Source organism: Microcaecilia unicolor, chromosome 2 (assembly GCF_901765095.1).
Source record: "Microcaecilia unicolor chromosome 2, aMicUni1.1, whole genome shotgun sequence".
NCBI classification, from domain to species: domain Eukaryota; kingdom Metazoa; phylum Chordata; class Amphibia; order Gymnophiona; family Siphonopidae; genus Microcaecilia; species Microcaecilia unicolor.
In genome coordinates this window covers 85,671,981-85,695,788 of record NC_044032.1, presented here as the reverse complement: position 1 = coordinate 85,695,788, position 23,808 = coordinate 85,671,981, and the positions used below count along the sequence as shown (strand labels likewise).

Here is a 23,808-nt window from a genome sequence, read left to right as displayed (position 1 = left end):
AGAACCATTTGAGAACTGGGCCTCTGATTCCGAAGTATTCTAATAGGTGTAGTAATATTCCATGATCCACCATGTTGAAAGCACTAGACATATTGAATTGTAGTATGAGTATGTTCTTGCCGGTTGCGATTGTTTTTTTTTAATGAATTCATTGCAGACACTAGTACAGTTTCAGTGCTATGATTTGATCGAAATCCTAATTCAGACTCATGTAGAATTGAGTGTTTGGTTAGGTATTCCTTGAGTTGTTTCATCACTATGCCTTCCATCAATTTTGTTGTGAGTGGGATAGAAGCGACTGGTCGGTAGTTGGTTAGGTCCATTGTGCTTTTCTTAGCATCTTTTGGCAGCGGAGTGAGTAGGATGTTTCCATTTTCCGCGGGGAAGAGACCATTTAGGAGTCTATGGTTTACTTGGTTCGTGAGGTCTTTTTTGAATTGCCAGTAATGACCCTAAAGTAGCATTAGTTGGCACGCATTTGCATTTACGCACATAACTGCATATAAGCGCTATTCTATAAACTTTAACTCTTATGTTTTGTAACATGGAACTGCAGAGGGGGCATTAGCATGGGAGGGGTAATGGCATGTCAGGCACTTGCATTCTAGGTTTATAGAATATTGTCAGTTACACATACAACTGATAGTATTTAGGTTCGAGCATATGTACCAGTCTTTGGAACTCAAATACCAACTTCCTCTAGCATACTTGCTTAGCACACAATTGTTTGCATCTAACTTTTGGTGCCCGTTCTTCAATCTACCCCAAGATTTCTGGTTTATATGGACTTTGTTGGATCTTCTCATGATCTTCCAGAAGGCATGCAGTGGGCCCTAACTCGTGGTCAGACTGTATATTTTTTCTCTCTTCTCTCTTTCTTTTCCACTTTCTTTTTTTCTGTATGCGTCTCTCTCCTTATTACAACCATTTTGGAGGAGGAAGGATCAGGTTTGGGTATATTATCAGTGCCCTACAGTGGGCGTTGGTTTATCCATACTAGTTCTGGGAGGAGAAATTGAGGTTATATCCACCTGTGTTATGCTCTGCGTTACAGGAATTTGTAGCGGAGGAAGATGGGGTAGTTCTATGTATTAGGCCCTTTTCCATTGTTTTATATCCAAATAACCTTTTATATCAGGTCACTTTAGTGCTAACTAAAACTTTAAGGATTGGCTTTACATGGCAAATTTTTAATTTCCATGGTTAAATTCATATTGTGGAATGTTTTGAATTCTCCTATCAAAGAGAATAAGAATGCTATCCCATTTGTAGAAATCTAAGGCAGATTTGGTGTTTCCTCAGGAGACATACTCATTGCCCTCAGAACACAAAAATCATAGCATTAAGGGGATAGGTCCAAGTTTATGCTTCCTCATATAAAGTCCATAAGATAGAGGTAGCTGTATTGATTTCTAAGGATTATGATTATTGGATGACCAGGCAGGTAGAGGATAAATAGGATAGATTTATTCAGGGAGTATTACTCTAGATTGGCTGGTCTTGCAGTTATGCCCTGAATGACAACATTTCGGCCTTTTTTCAAACCTTTTTTTGACGTTTTGAAGCTTCATTTGGATAGCTCTGTTTATTTACCAGGAGATATTAATTGTACACTATTATCCTCTGACAGATCGAAGAACAGTATTTCCAATAAAGGGAGCACTATAGTTTTCCACTTTTATATAGAACAATTGGGGATAATTGATGCATGGTGTTATTTTCACCTAGGAAAGAAGGATTATAGTTACTATTGAACCCGTTGCAAGACATATTCTAGATTGGCTGGTCTTCCAGTCAGTTTGTATGGGAGTACGGTCTTGTACTCTTAACCCGATATTATATTCAGATCATCCTGTGTGATATCTGACCTGCAGGAGGTAGATTCTGATAGAAGCACACCTGCAAGGACCCTGGATAGGGCTCTACTTCTCAGCAAGGAGTTTAAAGACCAACTTTTTATCATGGGAGGAGTTTTCTCCAGTTTAATGATAATTCAGACACACATATAAAGGTGGTGTTGAGGGGCCATGTTTGAACAACATCTGTTGTTTCAATTTTGTCTCTATATTGTTGTTATATTTTAATTATTTTCCTTTTCTTTCTGGAACCTGTGAACTACTTTGAAGCCTATTCAATTTGGTGGTATACCAAATACTGAAAGGATAAAATAAATAAATAAATAAAAAGCAATGACAGGCCAGCTATAAAGATTTGTGGGATTGGAGAAGAGCGGATCTAGTCCCTCTTCACAAAAATAGTGGCAGAGAAGAAGCTGGAAAAAACAGGCTGATAAGCCTCACTTCGGTTATTGGAAAAGTAATGGAAGCGATGCAGAAGGAAAGGATAGTGAATTTGCTGAAATCCGTTACAAGATCCAAGACAACATGGTTTTCAGAGGTAAATCTTGACAAACAAATCTGATTGAATTCTTTGACTGGGTGACCAGAGAATTGGATCGAGAACATGCGCTAGATTTAATCTACTTAGATTTCAGCAAAGCCTTTGATACAATTCCTCATTGGAGGCTCTTGAATAAACTTGACAGGCTGAAGTTAGGACTCAAAGTGGTGAACTGGATTAGGAATTGGAAGACAGGCAGACGACAGCGGATGGTGGTTAATCAAATTCACTCAGAGGAAGGAAAGGTGAGTAGTGAAGTGACTCAAGGATCGGTGCTTGGGCCGATTCTGTTTAATATATTTCTGAGCGACATTGCTAAAGGGTTAGAAAGTAAGGTCTGCCTTTTAGCGGATGATACCAAGATTTGTAACAGAGTGGACACCCCGGAGGGAGTGGAAAGCATGAAAAAGGATATGCAAAAGTAAGAAAATGGTCTGATATTTGGTCCTTTTGCAAATAATACCTGAGAGAGGAGGATATGTATCAGATATTCTGATGACTAAGGAGCAGTGGTTCATTTTCCAATGGAACACTGTGGTGCCTTATGGGTTAAACTTAGAGATAGAATGGTGAATTGTTTGTTGGGAATGGCATTTAAGGCAACACTTCTTGGGGGGGGGGGGGGGGGGAGTTGTAGTAACATGGAAGTGCTGATTTGAGTGGCATTTTATGGTGTGAGGATTCTTGAGACCTGTGACTGAACTTTTTGCCTCCGGTAAACTGCTGAATTTGCATTAGTAAATGAGCTCTTTGAGCAGGGCCTGTTCTTTTATGTTAAATTGTACAGCGCTGCGTAACCCTAGTAGCGCTTTAGAAATATTAAGTAGTAGTAGTAGTAAATGTGTTTAGTTTTCATTTATTAGCTCAGTATTTAAGGTGGTAGTTAATAGGGATACATATTTGTTTGTATATGTTTGGGTATAAGTTTGCTCCTCCTGATGAAGCAATTAGTGAAATGGGGTCCTGCATAGAGGAGTACAGCTGAAGATTATCTCATGCTGTTACCTAAAGTTTAGACATTCACACATCTATTATGATGAGGCTTTGACTGAGGATACACAACAAGGATGGCAGCTTGCTGAAGTAAATTGGAACTGTTTCACTCTCTTCCCTGCAATAATAAAGAAAGAGATGTAAAGAAGGAACTGTGGGCTGGATGGGCTGAGCATATGCAGAGGGGAAGTAAAGTGATATTTCTTGCTGATTAGGGAAGGTTAAATGAACACTAAGCAAGATGAGGTCTGGCCTGTTTAGAGGGCTAAGTTGCTGCAAAAAGCATTGATTCACTATTAATTAAAAACCTGTGTGTGGGTGGCTGAAGATGAATGTCTCCATGTTTAATGATTTGTAATAAATAAAAAGTATTTGATATGAGTATCTAGAGTTTAATTAATAAAAATTCAATGCAAAGAAGTTCAGAGTGATGCACTTAGGGAGTAGAAATCCAAGGGAGATGTATGTATTAGGCGGTGAGAGGCTGATATGCACAGACAAGGAGAGGGACCTTGGGGTGATAGGATCTGAAGATGACAAAACAGTGTGGCAAGGTGGTGGCCATAGCCAGAAGGCTGTATAGAGAGAGGTGGAACCAGCAGAAGAAAGGAGGTGTTAATGTCCCTGTACAAGTCATTGGTAAGGTCCCGCATGGAGTATTGTACTCAGTTTTGGAGGCCATATCTTGCTAAAGATGTAAGAAAACTTGAAGTGGTCCAGAGGAAGGCAATAAAAATGATATGGGGCTTGTGCCAAAAGACATTTGAGAAGAGACTAGAAGACCAGAATATGTATACCCTAGAGGAGAGGAAATATGATACAGACATTTAAATACTTTTAATAATATATTAATATAGAAACAAATATTTTCCAAAGAAGAGAAAATGGTAAAACTAGAGGACATGAATTGAGGTTGTGACTTAGGAGTAATGTCAGAAAATTCTTTTTCACAGAGAGGGTGGTTGATGCCTAGAATGCCCTCCCGAAGGAGGCGGAAGAGAAAAAAACTGTGGCAGAATTCAAAAAGGCATGGGATGAACACAGAGGATCTCTAATTGGAAAATAAATGTTATAAAAAACAAAACTTAAAGCATGTCAAGTGGCGCTTAAATGGGAACTCTGACTATCAACTAAGGCCAGTGCTGGCCTGGACTTGTACGGTCTGAGTTCCGCATATAGCAATCTGGTTTAGGATGGGCTGGAGAGAGCTTTGATGGAAACTCCAGTAATTCAAGTGGCGCTTAAATGGGAACTCTGACTATCAACTAAGGCCAGTGCTGGGCTGGATTTGTACGGTCTGAGTTCCGCATATAGCAATCTGGTTTAGGATGGGCTGGAGAGAGCTTTGATGGAAACTCCAGTAATCTGGAACATTAGGACAATGCGGCGCACACTTTTACAGTCTGTGTCACGCAAATGACAAGACGGATTCAGATAGGCTGGAGTGGGCTTTGATGGCAACTCCAGTAGTTGGAACATTAGGACAGAGCCGGGCAGACTTTTACGGTCTATGTCCCAGAAACACCAAGGAAAGACCATGATCAAGTATATAATGTCACGTTCATTGTTGATTTAATCTTGAATTGATAATGAGCGTGACTGTTTGGCAGACTGGATGGACCATTCAGGTTTTTATCTGCCGTCACTTACTATGTTACTTATGGGCCCTTTTACTAAGCTGCATAAGCATCTATTCATGCCCAGTGTGCGCCAAAATGGAGTTACCGCCCGACTACCGCGTGACTCTTGCGGTAATTTCATTTTTGGTGCGCGTCCGATACGCGCATCTGAAAATATTTTATTTTCGTATGTGCGTAACAGATGCGCGCCAGGAAGCATTTGACACGCGTAGGTCATTACCGCCTGGATTCTTTATTGCTAGGTCAATGGCTGGTGGTAAGGTCTCAGACCCAAAATGGACGCGCAGCAATTTTGATTTTGCCGCACGTCCATTTTTGGCAAAAAAGAGGCCTTTTTCACAGGCACGCTGAAAAATGGATTGGCGTTCGCCCAAAACCCGCGCCTATACTACCACAAGTCATTTTTCAGCGTGCCTTTGTAAAAGGACCCCTATGTTTCTCTGAACTCTTTACATCTGGAAAAGCTCAAAGAGTGAAAGATGATAGTCCAGCTTATAATCGAACGAGAATAACGCCCAAGTTCCGACCTAAATCGGGAGATGGGCGTTTATCTCACAAAAACGAATAACGCGGTATAATCAAAAGCCGAATTTGGGTCGCTTTCAACTGCACTCCGTCGCGGATGCGGACAAAGTGGACGGGGGCGTGTCGAAGGCGTGTCGAAGGTGGAACTGGGGCGTGGTTATCGGCCGAACAGAGATGGGCGCCCTTCGCCGATAATGGAACAGTTTTGAGCTAGAATTTAGGACACTTTTCCTGGACCCTGTTTTTTGACGAATAAGGCCCCCAAAAGTGCCCTAAATTACCAGATGACCCCCAGAGGGAGTCGGGGATGACCTCCCCTGACTCCCCCAGTGGTCACTAACCCCCTCCCACCACAACAAATGATGTTTCACAACTGTTTACTTTCACCCTCAAATGTCATACCCTCCTCCCAAGCAGCAGTATGCAGGTCCCTGGAGCAGTTGTTAGGGGGTGCAGTGGACGTCAGGCAGGTGGACCCAGGCCCATCCCCCCCCCTACCTGTTACAATTGTGCTGCTTAATGCTATTAGTCGTCCAACCCCCCCAAACCCACTGTACCCACATGTAGGTGCCCCCCTTCACCTCTTAGGGCTATAGTAATGATGTAGACTTGTGGGCAGTGGGTTTTGAGGGGGATTTGGGGGGCTCAACACCCAAGGGAAGGGTGCTATGCACCTGGGAGCTCTTTTACCTTTTATTTGGTTTTTGTAAAAGTGCCCCCTAGGGTGCCCGGTTGGTGTCCTGCCATGTGAGGGGGACCAGTGCACTATGAATCCTGGCCCCTCCCACGAACAAATGCCTTGGATTTATTCGTTTTTGAGCTGGGCGATTTCATTTTCCATTATCGCTGAAAAGCAAAAACGCCCAGCTCATACCTTGACGAATAAAACATGGGCGTCTTTTTCTTTTAAAAAATACGATCCGCCCCACCCCTTCACGGACCCGTTCTCGGAGATAAACGCCCATGGAGATAGGCGTTTCTGTTCCATTATGCCCCTCAATGTGTTAAAACAATTATTAAATGTGAGAGGGAAACTTAGGGGGTCTTTTACAAAGCATCAGTAAGCCCAACACGGGCTTACCGAATTCTAAATCGGGACTACTGCCGGCCCAACACAGCCACCGAGAAGGGGGGCAGGGGAGGCAAAATTCCCCGGGCTCGGGCCTCCAGGGGGGCCAGGTGCAGGGGTCTCTCTCTCCTGTTCCTGATGGGACCCAGGTGATTGCATCCCGACAGGGGCAGGAGAGAGAAAACTCCAGCACCAGGCCCCCCTTGCATTGCCTGCCTAGCAGCTGCTGGGCCCTCAGGCCGCGCATGCTCAGTTTTGAGACTGAGCATGTACGACCTAAGGAAAACAGGTGAAGGCAATGCTGGGCAGAGGAAGGAGCCGCGCTGCCTGCAGGGGGGCAGGGGGGCGGCGGCAGCGATGATTCTGCCTTAGGCCTGGTGATGGTGGTCCTGCCCCGTGCCCGGCTCAGTCTCTCGGAGGCCCAAAATCGCCGCCGGCGGTAGTTCCGCCCTGAGCACATGCCATTTCTGGGGGAAAAAGAAAACCCCCAGAAATGGATTTAATTGGGCATCACCGCACACTGGCCAGTTACCGCGGGAGCCCTTATTGCCACCTCAATTGGTGATGGTAAGGACTCCCCGCTGCTTGGCCACGCAGTAAGAGTTCTTTTACCGCATGGCCATGTTTCTCTGGAGGCTTTTTACCTGCTGCGGTAAAAAGGACCCTGGAACACAGGAAAAAAGGCCCCCGCCACTAGCGCAGGGCCCTTTTTCCCACTGCTTGGTGAAAGGACCCCTTAATGCCCTAACAACATCTTATACAGTTAATCTTTTACAGTGCATTAAGAGACATTTTTATGAAAAGTCAATAAAATGAGCCAATTGCTACTTTGATAGTTGAAAAAAGGAGAATATTGAGTAACTCAGCAGATGCTGGAACCGTTCTCCGCAAATCTAAGCAGATAGAAAATTGTTTAGCAAAATTTATTTGCATCTATACTGTAACCAGTATGAAAAAAAATATATATATTTTAAAATTTTACCTGGTAGGGGAAGTGCCAGAGGGGGTTCTGGGGCCTCTTGAAGGTGGTTCCGTGTCAGGGCGGACCTGAAGCATAAGTTGTGTTTCCAACGCAACCCGCAGGGTTCTGGGCTGCACTGAAGGTAGAGGAATCTGGGGCAGTTAGGAAAGCCCCTGGTGGTGCTGGGCCCTGATATGCCCTGAAAGTTGCTGTGCAGGCATGCACAATACTGTGATGTGTAGTGACATCACTGATGATGTGACGTGCAACATGCACATTTGTGAGTCCTGAAGGCTCCAAAGGTATTCTGGAGGCCCAGGAAATACTACACCAACAATATTTTAATTTAATTAAAGTGGGGAACACCAGTTCTGACCCACAAATGGTCTGTTCATGAAATTTGGATCATGACGCAATTGGAGTAATTGCGCAATTGAGCATGCACGAACTGCATGCGAATGGCGCAGTTTTAATTAAGTTTGCCCAAGGACTGCTGGGAAAATTAAGGGGGCTACAGAAAGCCCACAAATAACTTCAAAACGGCACATTCATTGCATGTGCAGTGAGGTCTAGGGAGACCTGCAAGGATACTTGCAGGTTTAAACAACATCTACTATAATAAAACGCACCCTCAACGTTCTGAGGACACTGACATCACTGCAGGCACTCACACACCGGTTCGTAAGTTCATGGTGGTGAAGCCACAACACTCACCATGTCTTCAGGCCCCGCCCTCGCGTCACACATGAATACGTTAAGGGCGGAACAAGAAAACAAGGCAAATGAAAAGTTTCCCTACTCCTCCCCTTCCAAGAAATCCCAGCTGACGACGACGTGCCCATCACCCCGTCCCCTTTCGCCCCATCGCCCCACCCCTTTCACTGTACTCGCCCCACCCCTTTCAAGGTACTGACCTGCCCCCGGTAGCACACTCTTCCCCTCATCACCTTCCCTCCCCCCGTCACCTCCCCTCCCCTTACGCCACTATCCCTGGTGGTCTAGCGGTACCTGTTCGCTCGGGCAGGAACGAAGGAACCCCCGCTTTCCTGCCCGGAGCGCTGCTACTAGCTGCCCGGCTGCATCATGTCTGAGTCCGGCTCTCAGCGATTCAAAATGGCCGCCGAGATTTGAAGCTGCCTCGCAAGACTTCAACTCTCGGCGGCCATTTTGAAACGCCGAGAGCCGAACTCCCACACGATGCAGCAAGGCAGCTAGCAGGACCGCTACGGGCAGGAAAGAGGGGGCTCTTTCTTTCCTGCCCCGACCAAACAGGTACCTCTAGACCACCAGGGAGACTAACGTAAGGGGAGGGGAAGGGACTCCCGTGCCCGCTAGCGCCCGTTTCATCACAGGCAGAAACGGGCCTTTTTTACTAGTTTTAAATAAATTTAAAGTTGTTTTCAAGGTTAAAAACTAAAGAATTCAGATGTAGATAGCTTACAGACATGTGCCATGGTTTCGTTTGGTCCCCATTTTCATGCAGAACACTGTGAATTAAAAGTGTTCTGTTTAATAGGGGTCTATAAAAATGCAGATTTTACATAAAACAGATTAGGGCATGGCTGTGACTTGATTTATATAGTTAAAAATTAAAAATGAGGGTTTTAAAGGTTATTTTTAATATTAAATAGAGAAATGGAATGTTAAGAAGTGTTTGTGTGTTTAAAAGGAGAGCTCTGATTGGCTGCACAGCTCTCAGAAGGAACCTGTTTCTAAGGGGAATTTTAGAACCTCTGGGTAGATTTGGGTAGGGAAGGAGGAGAGAAAGGAGGGGGATGGTGTAAAAAGCTTTTGTACAAACATAATTGTGTATTGATTACTGTTCTGATACTGTATGACATTACAATACTTGATTTTCTCTATGTGGGTTGAAGGGTCAGATAATTCTCAATAAAAAAATGTTACAAATGAAAACGAGAAATGGTGAATTAGAAGTAAAGAATGCAGCAAAAATGCAAAGAAAAATTAGAGAGCAAAAAGAAGCAGCAGGGAATGGCACATAAATCAAATTAAAGATGAGAAAGCAAAAATTAGAGAGAGGTGGGGCAAAGAAAGAACTAAACAATGATAAATGTTCAAAAGAATAAAAAGTCAAACTGAAGAAATAAAAAAGAATATCTGTCCAAACAACACAGAAACAGAAAAATGATAATTTTAAGAATAATTATCCAGGCATTGGCGCTGAATAGCAGGGTCCCTGGATAATTTCCAGTGACCACTTTATGAATCCAGTAATGACCATGGTGTATTTCTTTAAGCTGAGCTAAAATCCTAGCTTGTGCATTGGTCATTGAGCTACTCATTAAGGTATATATATTTTTTTTCTAACAGGGAAGAAAAATTCAATTCTTCTACAGAGGTTTCAAAAGGACCTCAATACTGGAGTTTTCAACAATCAAGATAGTGAAATCCTGAAACAGATTGTGAATCAAGATAGAGAAATGATTGAAACTGTTGCTACAGCTAGTCTCCAGCGGATGTCAGCTCTAAATTCGACGACTTCTTTAAGAATGAAAGCACCTTCTCATACCACAACCAGTATGTCTCATGGAAACTTGAATTCTCCAGCACCAAGTCCACAACAATCTACCATTCTCTCACCTTGCTCCTATACTGCTGCAGTCTTTAGTCCACCAGTACAGAGCCCACGGGGAGGCCGAACTTTTCAATATGGCTCTCCGACTGCTTCACAGTTGTCATTAATACAGCAGCAACAGCATCAAGCACCTAGTTCGTCAAAGAAAAATGAAGCTCACAAGAGTACACAAGCTCTCCACAACACCAACCTGACAAGAGAAGTGAGACCTCTCTCTGCCTCACAGCCTTCTTTGCCCCATGAGATCTCGACTCCAATTACTAGGCCTCATCCAACTGTAGGAGAGTCCTTAGCCTCAATTCCACAACCTATCTCGAGCATTCAAGGAACAGGTATTCAGAGCGGTAACCGGAGCACTGCCCCACAGAGAGTTTCTCTCTTCCGACAGATGTCTTCAGGAGCAATTCCTCCTGTTCGAGGAGCTGCAACACCACAACCACCAGCCTCAGTTTCTTCACCTCCAGTTCCTGCTCCAGGGCCTGCCTCTGTCCCTGTTCCAGGACCTGCCTCTGTCCCTGTTCCTACTCCTGCTTCTACTTCCACTACAGCTCCTGTTTTGTCTCCAAACAGAGATTCTTCAACAGTCTTAAATACAGACCCAGAAGCAGATAAACCAAAATATGCTTCAAATTTATGATTTTTGATATCTGTATATAACATAGCAACTTTGTAAAAAAAAAAATAAAGACTATGAATATTCCCCCAAACTATTTTTAATCTACTACCTGAGAAATCTCTGCAACTATTATGTAGGAATATCATATGGATATATCAAACAAAAATGTAAAAAAATATTATATATAAATATATATATGTATCTAAAGAATGAAGTTGAAAATATGTTTAAATTTAAGTATTATGTACATGTCTTCCTTTCTTTCAATCAGATATGAGGCAATTTTGAAAACAGTATGAGCAGTTGCAAAGTCTGTGAGTACTCTTACCTCTGGATTTTGCATCGTTTCTCAAAGGAAAAGTGCAAATATACTTTCCCTTTGAATATTGCCCAGGAAACATGCACCTGAACTAGGGGCCCTTTTACAAAGGCGTGCTGAAAATTGGCCTGCAGTAGTGTAGACGCGTGTTTTGGGCATGCACAGAATCATTTTTCAGCGCACCTGTAAAAAATGCTTTTTTACATTTTTTGCCGAAAATGGACATGCGGCAAAATGAAAATTGGGTCTGAGACCTTACCGCCAGCCATTAACCTAGCAGTAAAGTCTCACGTGGTAACTGGGCGGTAATGACCTATGTATGCTAAATGCCACTTGGCGTGTGTCCGATACGTGTGGCAGAAAATGAAAATTATTTTTGGACGCGCATATCAGACATGCACCAAAAATGAAATTACCGCAAGAGCCACGTGGTAGCCGTGTGGTAACTCCATTTTGATGCATGTTGGGCGCATGTAGACACTTATGTAGCTCAGTAAAAGGGCCCCAAAATTTGCACCTACTTTTTCTGAGAGTACATTTTCCAGTAAAAACAACTCGTGCAATTTTGAAAATGCAAAACTCTGCTCATCTTGCCTTCCCCAGACTGAACCTTCCCCAGTAGTATCTCCAAGAAAACAAAGATCAAAGAAAGTATGTGCTTTTACTAGCATACGTGGAGGGCATTTATTAAAAAGTCCTTTTACCTGAAAAATTAACCGTTGAAGGGGGTAGTTACTAATATATGTTAAGGGGATAACACATATTTGTCTAACACGTGCTAGATGGCAAATATTTGCACCATAATGTGGGATATAAAATGAGATGCAAAGCATTATCATATAAATCAAATAATGCAGCTTATGTTGAACTTTGCAAGCTGTGTTATTCCAGCATAGCCCGATGCTCCCAGGGAGCCCTCTTCCAAGGCTAGTTCTAACAAATAAAACCACAGTCCGGGTCACACCTCGACCAAGAGTCCCCTGAACATTCCCTCCAACCAACCTGTACCTGCCAGCATCGGGTTCAAAATTATGCCCATGGCCCCTAGTGGTAGTTGTATGGTACTACCACTAACAGTCAGGCTCCCATATAGCAGTGGCGTAACCACAAAAACAAAAGAAGTAAACAACCCTCACAAATCTTCCAAACCAGAGAGAGAAATGAGGCAATGCAAAAATAATCCAACAAAAGAGAATCTTATGTTTAAGGCACAATATAAAAAGCATAAGACTCAACACAGTCATGTTTCGGTGATGCCTGGGTCAGGAGTCACAAAATCCAATAAATTGTATCACCCAGGTCTAATGACAAATGTCTAATGATAAGATTCAAATAAACATAAACAGCAGAATGTGCTTCAGCATGTTCTCTTTAGTCTACCCCCGGACCCCCTTCGAAACTGAGTTCTGGCTATACCTCTTCCATATAGGTTGATCAGCGATAAACTAAGCTGTAGTAAAAATGCCATATTTTACAGCAGTAAGTATCTCCCCCCTCTCCCCAAGAACTCCAGGAAGGTTATGATTTTTTTTAAAACTTGTCCACTAAAAATCCAAAATTTCCTTGTCCAATTTTTGATCCACTTTCCCTGTAAAATGATTTGGGGAGGGGGGGGAGGGAAGCTTCTTGATTAGAATTTTGACTTTATGAAAGATGATAGTTTATGTCAGCCACTTAATAGTTTAGATGAATAAACATTTACTTTAACTTCCACTATTGTATTAAATGTGCTTATTTTAGAAGCGCTATATGGGTTTTAGATGTGCATTAACTGGCGTTTAGATGTTTATACTGTATACATGTCTAAAGGTCTCTTTTACTAAGCATTGGTACCGCGGGTTTACTGCACGCCAATCCAAAACTACTGCAGGAGCCCAGCGGTAGTTCCCACTCCTAGCGTATGCCATTTCCGGCGTTGATCTATTTTTGCTGGAAATTAACTGGCGGTAATCAGGTAGCGCAGGATCCCTTACTCCCATCTCAGTGGGTGGTGGTAAGGGCTGCCCCCGAAATAGCCGCGTGGTGTTTCACTTACTACACAGCCATTTCTTTTCCTCAAAAAAGACAGCCTCAAAAAAGACAGTGATAAAAGGGGGGGGGGACCTCAGCGCACCTCAAAAACACATGCTGATGCTAGTGCAGGCTCCCTTTCACCGCAGCTTAGTAAAAGGGCCCATTAATCTTGATTTTACAAGGCCAGGATATAAGTATCTGCAGCTCTAAAACATACATATAATAAGGGGGCATGGTCAAAAAACATGTTATAGGTAGGATAAGACTGAAAAGTAAGGGGTCCTTTTACTAAGGTGCACTGAAAAATGGCCTGCGGTAGTGTAGACGTGTTTTGGGTGCGCGCAGAATCATTTTTAGCGCACCTGTAAATGCCCTTTTAAAATTTTTGCCAAAAATGGATGTGCGGCAAAATGAAAATTGCCGCGTGTCCATTTTGGGTCTGAGACCGTACCGACAGCCATTGACCTAACAGTAATGTCTCACACTGTAATGACCTATGTGCGTCAAATGCGCAACAGAAAATAAAAAATATTTTTTGGACGTGCATAGCGGATGCGCGCCAAACATGAAATTACCACAAGGGCCACATGGTAGCTGGCCAGTAACTCAGAACTGGCATACATTGGGTGCGCATAGGCGCTTATGCGGCTTAGTAAAAGGGCCCCCAATTGTGTACTCTCCATTTCAGAAGGGGAATGTACATCTCTGTCCGAAAAGATCAGCATCAAAATTTATACCTGCTTCCTGTGATGTCTAGGTTTAAGAAAAGTGCTCATATTGAGCAGTGCTCCACTGAAGGAGTTAGGGGAGGGTGCTCCCTTAATCCTTCAGCGCCCCTCCCCCTCCCCCCCCCCCCCCCCCCAAGTGAACTGGCAAAGGATACCAGGTTCTGTGACAGCTTCAGGAAAAATACACATGTATGTTTTTAAAATTGCTGACATTGTTATGTTCTGGCATGTAAACCTTGATGTTGCCATTTTATAACATTAATAGAGACGTGCCAGTACATGAGCATTTTTGTGCCCGGGTTGCCCTGTTCATATTTTAGATGTTTATGCTTCTAAAATGGATGCTCCAGCTGCAAGTAACAGACACATAAATATCCATTTCACCGTGAATGTTAGAACAGGTTCCATGTCAGCAAACCCTGTTCTAAAATACTCGTGGAACTTGAAACATCCCAACCTGGATGTTTCAATTCTGATTTGTACATCCTTTCTAAAATGTCACTCAAAATGTTTATATCTCTTTAGAAGTTTAGTCACACCGTCCATTTTGTGTGTTCATAATAAAGATGGTTCTTCATTTGGTGCTTTATTCTAATTAGAACCCAGTTTGAAACAGACTAGAGTACAACATATGCAAATCATGTTAACGGACTGGCATGATCATAGCTCTTAATATTTCATTTGTCAAATCTTGTCTATCATTTCCATTTTAGGATGCTGAATGGACTTTTGTAGATTTCCATTGAGTAAAAGACTTTAAACAAGAATTAACTAACACCACTTGTATATAACTTCCTAGACCCAATGACAGTTGCTTCTGAGTGATGTTACATTGCAATGTCTTTGTTTAGGAGTTTAGTTTGAGCCAGTCTTTGATCATTTAAATGAATTTAAATGCAAAGCTTAAAACCTGCAAAGGTCCTTTTTACATGCAAGGTTAGAAATGCAAATCGTATGCTCAACCCTGCAAACTGCATGAATTTGACAATGCTGCCATCTTTTTTTTCCATTTGCAATATGCAAAAGTTTCCTGCATGCTCTATTTGAAATACAGTCACTTAATCAATTTGAGAGAAAGGGATGCTTCCCTTGACTTCAAGAAATTTCAAAAACATGCATTATTTATGCCTATCTTAAAAAGTTCACATCTTCCAGTTTAAGACTGGAAGAAAGATTTTTCATTTAAAGAGTTGTTTGAAAACTTAGTGTTCATTACCACTTACCACTGCTTTGTGTGGCTTCACTGTGGCTTTGTAGCTGAATGTGGCATTAATTTAAAGGTATTACTATAGCATCAAGTCTTGGAATGCATGGAAGTCTGTGTATAATGTAACAGTGGGTTATATATCCTAAGGCATGTATTGTAAAACATAGCCCATAGCTGGGAGATTAATTAAATGTCTTTAAATAAGGAGAAAGCAGGGTAGAAGCATACTGTTTTAAGGATGTCTCATTTTTTGTTCGAATGTTAACCTTATCATGTGAATTAGTCAACTTCTTTACAATGGAAGTTCTTTAGTAAACATTTTTGTGCCTACATTTCACAGAAAATATTTAGTGAAATCAAAAATCTTATAATTAAAAATGTTGATACAAGAAAAAATATAGATTTAATTTTTGGAACCAAGCCTTACTTATAATGTAACAATTGATTATGTGACTTTTTTTTTCTTTTATGCTGGAATAAGAATGGATATACATTATCAGTCACAGTAATGTGATTTGCTACTCTAGAATAAACATGCCATTGTTGTGGCTTACTGCATAACATTACTCACCTACTCCTATTACTATAGATTAAAAATGCAAGCCCATACTATAAATGATTTAGGAGTCCTTTTATTAAGGCGCGCTGAAAAATGGCCTGCGGTACTGTAAGCGTGTGCTTTTGGTGTGCGCAAAATCATTTTTCAGTGCACTTACAAAAAAATGCCTTTTAAAATTTTTGCCGAAAATGGACGTGCGGCAAAATGAAAATTTCCACGTGTCCATTTTGGGTCTGAGACCTTATTGCCAGCCATTGATCTAGCGGTAATATCTCATGCTGTAAATGGGCAGTAAGGACCTACGTGCGCCAAATGCCACTTGGCGTGCGTCCAAAAATTATTTTCCAGATGCGCGTTGAGTGCGAGTAGACACGCGGCTGAGTCAAAGGGCCCCTTAAGGCACAGAAGATAAAAGTAACATTTACAACTACGGGGAGTCTTTTATTAAGGTGTGTTTTTCACTTACGCTAGAAACCAGCTGGCGCTAAATGCTGAGACACCTATTATAGTCCTGTGGGCATCTCAACGTTTAGTACCAGCTGATTTCTAGCACAAGCTAAACATGCTAGCACACCTTAATAAAAAAAAAAACCAATGTTTGCAGTTCATTTAAATTGTGAATAAAGTAAACATCCTAGTCCTGAAACCACTAAAATGATTCCTGTTATTCCTTTTACTGAAAAGGTCTATCTCATACCATCTGTGGGCTTGTTTTAGTTGCTTTTGCTAAACAACCCTACCTAGTTTGAAGTAAACAGTAACCACTAATATGAAGTTTATGTACTTATATCATTGAAATATTTGTGACATTTGATTGGGTGGTCAGGGATAGAGTACGAGAAAACAATTGTTTCAAAACATCTTTGGTTATGGGTGAGCTGTAAGACTATTTATCAATGCAACGTCCTCTTTTTTTAATTTCAATGTAGTTAACCAGCACGAGATCATATTTTCATCTTTTCAATTTTTAAGGTTTACATTTATTAGAAATAATGGAGCTACAAAATATTTTTATATACAATCTTTTTTTTAATTTGTTTTTCCGCACTACAGATAAACACAAGCAAAATCAATCTGTAAGCTGCATAGTCTTCAGTGATAGCATCCAAAAACAAGGAGCAGCCTTGTTTTTGGATTTTTTTCTGCGCTGTAGACACATTTTGCTTCTTTTTTTCTGCTGTCTTCAGTGAAACCGTAACAATCATTTATATGACTTTTTAACAGAGTGGTAAAAATCAAGGGTTTGTATCATTAGGTTAAAATCATGAAATTGGAACAGGGTATATAAACTATAGAAATATATATATGGAAGTGTGTATGAATGTACATATACTTACATTAAGAAAAAATTATTCACATTCCTGTACTATAAAGTTCCGCTATTAAAGCACTGACATATTTTCTGTGTACATACAAAGGTATATAAGTATGGAATCTCATATCTGTACAGGACAAAATACATTCATGAAAAGTTGGATTTTAATGCTGCTGAAAAACAATAGAGTATCTGATTCTTACAATGACTGTGTGATCAGGGATGAAATAGAGTTTTATTTTCCTTTTGTTTTTGCTCTAAGCCATAAATATATCTCTAATATTACTAATAAATTCAAGAAAAAAACAATAATCTTGCATATTTTATTTGCCTCCTTAATTATAATCCCAAATACAAGATCGTAGAAGGTCACTGAAACTACTGAATCACTAGCAAAACTGAACCCGGAAAATTCAGTATAAATATGGACAAGAAAAAAAGACAGCCTGCGTTAACTGTTAGTGAATAGTAACTCCAATGTTAAGTAGTAAACACAGGGGTCCTTTTACTAAGCTGCGGTAAAAGGGGACCTCAGCGCACATCAAACACACGCTAACGCTAGTGCAGGCCCCCTTTTACTGCAGCTTAGTAAAAGGACCCCGTGTTAGCTATTGAAGTTACTATTCATTAACAGTTAATGCTGCGCAGATCCTGCACTAGCAATTAACATGGTACCTTAGAAGTTAGTGTGGAGTAATTTCTATGTTAAAACCAACTGAGATCCACTTCACTGTAGGTAATATGAGAATACTCAACCACAAATAAGTGAAGGAAAAAACACACACTTCAAGGAGAAAAAAAGATCTCATACTGCAGCAATAAATATCAAAAAGACACACTGCTCTTTCCGTGGCTCTTCTTGCTCACAGTGAAACAAGTAATCGTAGATCAAAAACCTCCTGAAAAATTTTAGTAACATTTTCTAAGCATTACTCATTGACAAAATCACATCAAGTGCTGACAATAAAGCACACAATATACAAAGGCTGAAACTTATCTGAGTAGTACTGCATTTGTATAATCAGTGGCTCCACCCCAGCAGAAAAGCTTAACGCAGTGCAGTCCTGACAGACCCGTTTTGCATCAGCTTCATCAGGAAACCACACTTGCGGTCATGCTTGTTTCTAGCTCACTTGGAGCGACTACCCTCCAGCAGGCTAGAAAGAAGCACAAGTGTGGCTTCCTGATGAAGCTGATGCAAAACGGGTCCGTCGGGGCTGCACTGCGTTAAGCTTTTCAGCTGGGGTGGAGCCACTGATATTTATTGCCGCAGTATGATGGGATCTTTTTTCCTCGAATTGTGAGTGTTGTTTTTTTTCCTTTATGTGTGGTTGAGTAATTTCTATGTTAACAGCTAACATGAAATGGGATGAAGAATGAGTGGGAGCTGTGCCTTAAGGTTAACATGTAAAAAGTTACTGCATGCCAATTGTTAATGTATCAGATAACATGGTAAAGTTAGGGCCACCTGAATTGTTATAGCTATCTGTATTGCATCATCTGTATTTCAGTTAACACGTTAAAAAACATTTTCTCGAACTGAACGGCAAAATATTGGGAATGGCCCAAACAGGTGCAGCTACCCCACATTAATTTTGATTATTAACCTATAATAACTGCAAAATCTTGGCATACTTTATTAAACAGACTTCTAAATGTATTAATCACTTTTTAGTATTTCAAAGCAATAAACAACATTTTTTTAGTTCAATTATTTTATTAACATTTTCTTAGGAAAGAAGTAAGGAACAAACAACAAATTAGAAAATGTAACATAAAACACACCATGTCTGAGTTACATATAGCCGAGTTTCTAGCAACATTAAACTGTACGCCAGTAAAGGGAAGTGCAATGCAGAGATGGCATTAATTGAAGTTAGTTTGTTAGCAGTGACAACTGTTTTTAGAGCTGCTGTGATTTTTGCAATAGGATGTTAGTGGAGACTAAGTTTTTACAAAGGAACCAATGGTATTTGATTACTCAGCTGTTACTTTTTCATTTTGGCAAACTGTATTCCACCATACATTATAGCCCAATTGTGATTAATAGCAATGAGTAACACACTTTCAATAATTAGGCCTTATGATACTCCAGTTTACAGTTCAGAGCAGTGGCACCATAGCAAACCATAGCAAATGATAAAGGGGACCTTTTACTAAAGCTTAGCTCGAATTATCTGCAGCAGGGCCCATAGGAATAAAATGGGCCCTGCTGCAGATAACTCGAGCTAAACTGTAGTAAAAGACCTCCAAAGTATCTTGTATATGAAATAAAGAACACACTGTAGCCCAAATATCATCCCAAAATATCTGAACATTAGGGCATTGAAAATCATATGTTCAAAAATACCAATTACATTTTTACAGGACCAACAGTTACTACTACCAAGGGAAGTGTTGATTTTGGAGAGCTTAAAACAATGAACAACATTAATAAAATGCAAAACATCCTTATCATAATTAACAATCAAAACAGCGCTAGCCTAACCATTCTTCAGCATATTAGCATAGGCCCTCAGTCATAGTCAAAATCATATGGATCTTTAGGGCTCCTCTCAGTTTCCAAGCCTTCCACACTAAGGAAACCCATAATAGGGTTTTCCCATGTCCACTGCTTAGACATTTCACCAGACAAAGGAAAAGGAGGGCAGTGTTCCTCACATGAAGCCCTGGTCAACTGCTGTGCTACTGCCAGCTCTTGAGGCCTCTGTTTGTTTATTCCATATGTCCAAACCTTCTAGTAGAGTCAGTGAATTGCCCACCTGCTCATTAACATTTGCTTCCCCATATTCCTATAGTTTTATGTGAGAAAAAAGCAGCGAGGGATGATCTCCAGCTAGCAAACAAGTTCTGAGGAAGACAAGGACCTTCCTTATGCCATCCATAACAATCTGGTAAGTGGTATGTGCCACATTGTAGTCCCCATCTATGATGAGAGGCAGGACCTGGGCCAAATGCATGCTCCTTCTGCCGAAACAGTGGGCTTCTAGTTCTATCTACAACCTTTCAGCACTCCCGGGGAACAAGCCAATTTTTTCCTGTTATTTCCACCCAGAAAATCAGAATAGCCCATAATCCTGATCAACTGCTGTTGATACTTATTCCTGCAATAATTAAGGAAAATAAAGGAAAAAAATGTGATTAATGATCTACTGGTCAGCCTGGAGGCATTCCTGCCAGTCAGGTTTTCAGAATATCCATCAGGGCCGGCTCAATGGATAGTGGTGTCCTGAGCCAACTTGCTTTGGCGGGGCTCTCCCCATCACATCGATTCTGGTGCCCCCCCCCCCATTGCATCACTTTCAGCACCCCCTCATCACAAACCCTTCCATTATCCCTCCCCTCATGGATTTGGCATCTCTCCCTCCCTTGGGATGGTATCTCTCTCCCCCCCAGGTCCAGTCTCTTGCCCTCCTCTGTTCCCCTCTCCACAGGTGTGGCACTGCTCCTTCACCTCTCTCACTTCCCTGCAGTTCTGTAAAGTTTACATTGGTCACCAGCAGCAGCAGTATGACAGGCTGCTTTTGGTCAGCACCTTGGCCTTCTTTCTGCTGTGTCCTGCCCTCAGGAAATTGCATAATTGGAGGCAGGATGCCGCAGAGGGAAGACTCAAGTTGGCTGAAGGTAGCCTGTCATGCTGATGCTGCTAGAATCCACAGCAAAACAGAAATACACTTCTATGAGAAGTCCAAGGAAAGTAGAAAGTGTGACACGAGAGTTCCACCACAGGAAGTATCAATCAAAGCACCTTTATTGTACCAAACAAAGACCTGACATGGGGTTGTGTTTTGGCGGAATAAACACCTGCCTCAGGGGTCATGGTTTACACTATCCTTTTTTTTTTTTGTTACATTTGTACCCCACACTTTCCCACTCATGGCAGGCTCAATGCGGCGGGCAATGGAGGGTTAAGTGACTTGCCCAGAGTCACAAGGCGCTGCCTGTGCCAGGAATCAAACTCAGTTCCTCAGTTCCCCAGGACCAAAGTCCACCACCCTAACCACTAGGCCACTCCTCCACTCACTATCCACTCACTATCTGATTACTGAACCTGGAGAGCTAATGGTGCCTGAATTGAAATTATCCTTGGTGCCAAAACCGCAGTACTGTTTTTTTCCTGTTACAGTCCCTGCATCTGTGTAATCCACTTTACACAATTGGACGAGGATAATTTCAATTCTGGTACTTTTAGCTCTCCAGCTTCTGTAATCAGATAGTATAAACCTTGACCCCTGAGGCAGGTGTTTTTTTCCACCGAAACATGGCCCTGTGTCAGGTCTTTATTCTGTATAATAAAGGTGCTTTGATTGATATTTCTTGTGGTGAAGCTCATGTCATACTTTCTACTTTCCATGCTGCTGCACATTGGCAACAGACCTAAACTTTACAGGACCACAGGGCAGGGGCGTAGCCAGACACCCAACTTTGGGTGGGCCTGGACTCAAGATGGGTGGGCAGAAGAACCCCTCCCTGTCCCACAGGTGATTTGGTCTCTCCTTGTCTCACCTGTATGCCATCTGCTATTTACAATATATGTAGGAGGGACAGTAGTTGGGAGTTTTCAGCTGGTGGGGCTAGGGAATCAGCATAGGTGTGCTGCTACTGGGTGGGCCTGAGCCCAAAGTGGGTGGGCCTGGCCCACCCAGGCCCACCTTTGGCTACACCACTGCCACAGGGGAGTGAGAGAGGTGAGGAAGCAGTGCCACACCTGCCACAGGGGAATTGAATAGCATGCTGAGTTAGACTGTGGGACATGCATTTCTATCCCACCTACATCTGCATAAGAATCAAGGCAGGTAACAGAATTAAAGAAAAGATAATAAAAGCATATCAACAATCCTAAAATCACAATAAATATTTGTTAAACAAGTAAGGGGGTCTTTTACTAAAGCTTAGCTCGAGTTGTCTGCAGCAGGGTCCATTTTATTCCTAAGGACCCTGCTGCAGATAACTGAAGCTAAGCTTTAGTAACAGACCCCTAAGACTTCAATGATTAGAATAGTATTCCATAGACTGCTAGATTGGTAACAATGTCAGACTATTTGCAACACTGATGCATGGGATAAACATAAAGGAATCCTGTTCAGAAGGAATGGATCCTCAGGAGCTTAGCCGAGATTGGGTGGCAGAGCCGGTGGTGGGAGGCGGGACTGGTGGTTGGGAGGCGGGGATAGTGCTGGGCAGATTTATACGGTCTGTGCCAGAGCCAGTGGTGGGAGGCGGGGCTGGTGGTTGGGAGGCGGGGGTAGTGCTGGGCAGACATACGGTCTGTGCCCTGAAGAGGACAGGTACAAATCAAGGTAGGATATACACAAAAAGTAGCACATATGAGTTTATCTTGTTGGGCAGACTGGATGGACCGTGCAGGACTTTTTCTGCCGTCATCTACTATGTTACTATGTTACAATCAGCGCTGATAATTGCCACTTAACAAGCAATTATTGATATTAAGTGGCATTAATTGGAATTTACTTGTAAAACTTGCTCAGCATGTTCTGTAAAGTGGTGTGTGTAAATTCTAATGTGTGCTGCCAAAAAGGGGCTGTGGCCATGGGTGAGCCATAGGCATTCTGAAAATGTATTAACATTGAATGTATACCCAGTAGGGACACCAAGATCCCAACTGAAAACCTATGTGCAGGTGTAGTCACTGAGCCCACATATATCAATTTCACAAACATGCTCTATGCTGTCTGTTGTGTCTGGTGATCCGAATGATGGCCCATGGACCCACAAACCTATATGGCCACCAGCAGCAAAGTAAGCTCACCTATGTGGGGCACAAGAGCCTCTGTGTATACGCCAGCATACTGGTTCCTGCATGAAGATACACAACGTTATTACCGGCAAAGACGCTCTCTGGATTGGTAAGAAGTGGGTCATCATCTCCTATACCATACACACTTATTTCCCAAAGTGACACACCACTAATTGTGCCCCCCCCCCCCCCCAGGCTACCATTGGGACTCCGAGGCAGCCAACAACCGCCTCCATGCATGTCCTGTACTCCCATTGCCTGCACAATGCGCTCCCTTCATAGCCAGCAGCCCAAATAAAGGCCCTGTGAAATACCACACCTAAAAAAACCCCAAGGATATACCCACAGCAGCTGCACATCATAGCCCCAGCAACTGAGGAAAAACACCAAACCTGGACCTTCCATCCCAAGGCCAATGGAAGAAGCACTGCCCCACACGAGCGTAGACGTGGCCACGCCACAAGCATGGATCTGGAGGAGCAGGAGAGAACCCCCGTGTAGCACAGTGCATGGCTGTCACTGGCCAGTCAGACAATAGAACAGGCATTCATGGGCAACATGAGCGATAGGCCAAAAAGGTAAGAAAACTTTTAAAATGGAAGGGAAGGGAGCAGAGCTGGCGACCTGAGCCATTGGCAAAATTGAAATTGCAGCCTTGCACATGCTCATCTTATGCTCCTGGTGGCCACTCCCTTTAACCTGCCTCTTTGACTTCCCCTTTTTTTCTAACTATCCTTCCCCTCTATGCTTTCACCTACCTCCTATTCCTATCCTTGTTATTTCCTGCTTAGACTCCTTTATGTCCTTTTCTAAGTCTCCAGCCCTTCTTTTCTAACTTACCTACTTCCTTATTACCCCCAGAACCTTTTCCTAGCCATGCTGGGTCGCTGCCCTTTTGTGCGCCTGACTAGGTCAGCTTCTTTCTGGCCTTATTCAAATCCAGTTTAAAAGTCCACCTGCATTAAACTGTTTTTAAATCTTAGTCCCCTATTATCCGAGGACTGGCCTAGTGGTTAGGGTGGTGGACTTTGGTCCTGGGGAACTGAAGAACTGAGTTCAATTCCCACCAGGCATAGGCAGCTCCTTGTGGCTCTGGACAAGTCACTTAA

General features: G+C 42.3%; 1 protein-coding gene across 1 annotated transcript in view; it reads left to right on the top strand.

Moving 5' to 3' along the window:
* The window catches only part of HCN1 (hyperpolarization activated cyclic nucleotide gated potassium channel 1), a 702,491-nt gene extending 691,670 nt beyond the window's left edge, over nucleotides 1–10,821 (top strand). Inside the window, exons 8-10 of the mRNA XM_030193113.1 lie at nucleotides 9,920–10,632; nucleotides 10,685–10,695; nucleotides 10,755–10,821. Of these exons, the coding sequence (XP_030048973.1) occupies nucleotides 9,920–10,632; nucleotides 10,685–10,695; nucleotides 10,755–10,821 (791 nt within the window). The remainder of the gene's footprint in view (nucleotides 1–9,919; nucleotides 10,633–10,684; nucleotides 10,696–10,754) is intronic.
* The last annotated feature ends 12,987 nt before the right edge of the window (nucleotides 10,822–23,808 follow it).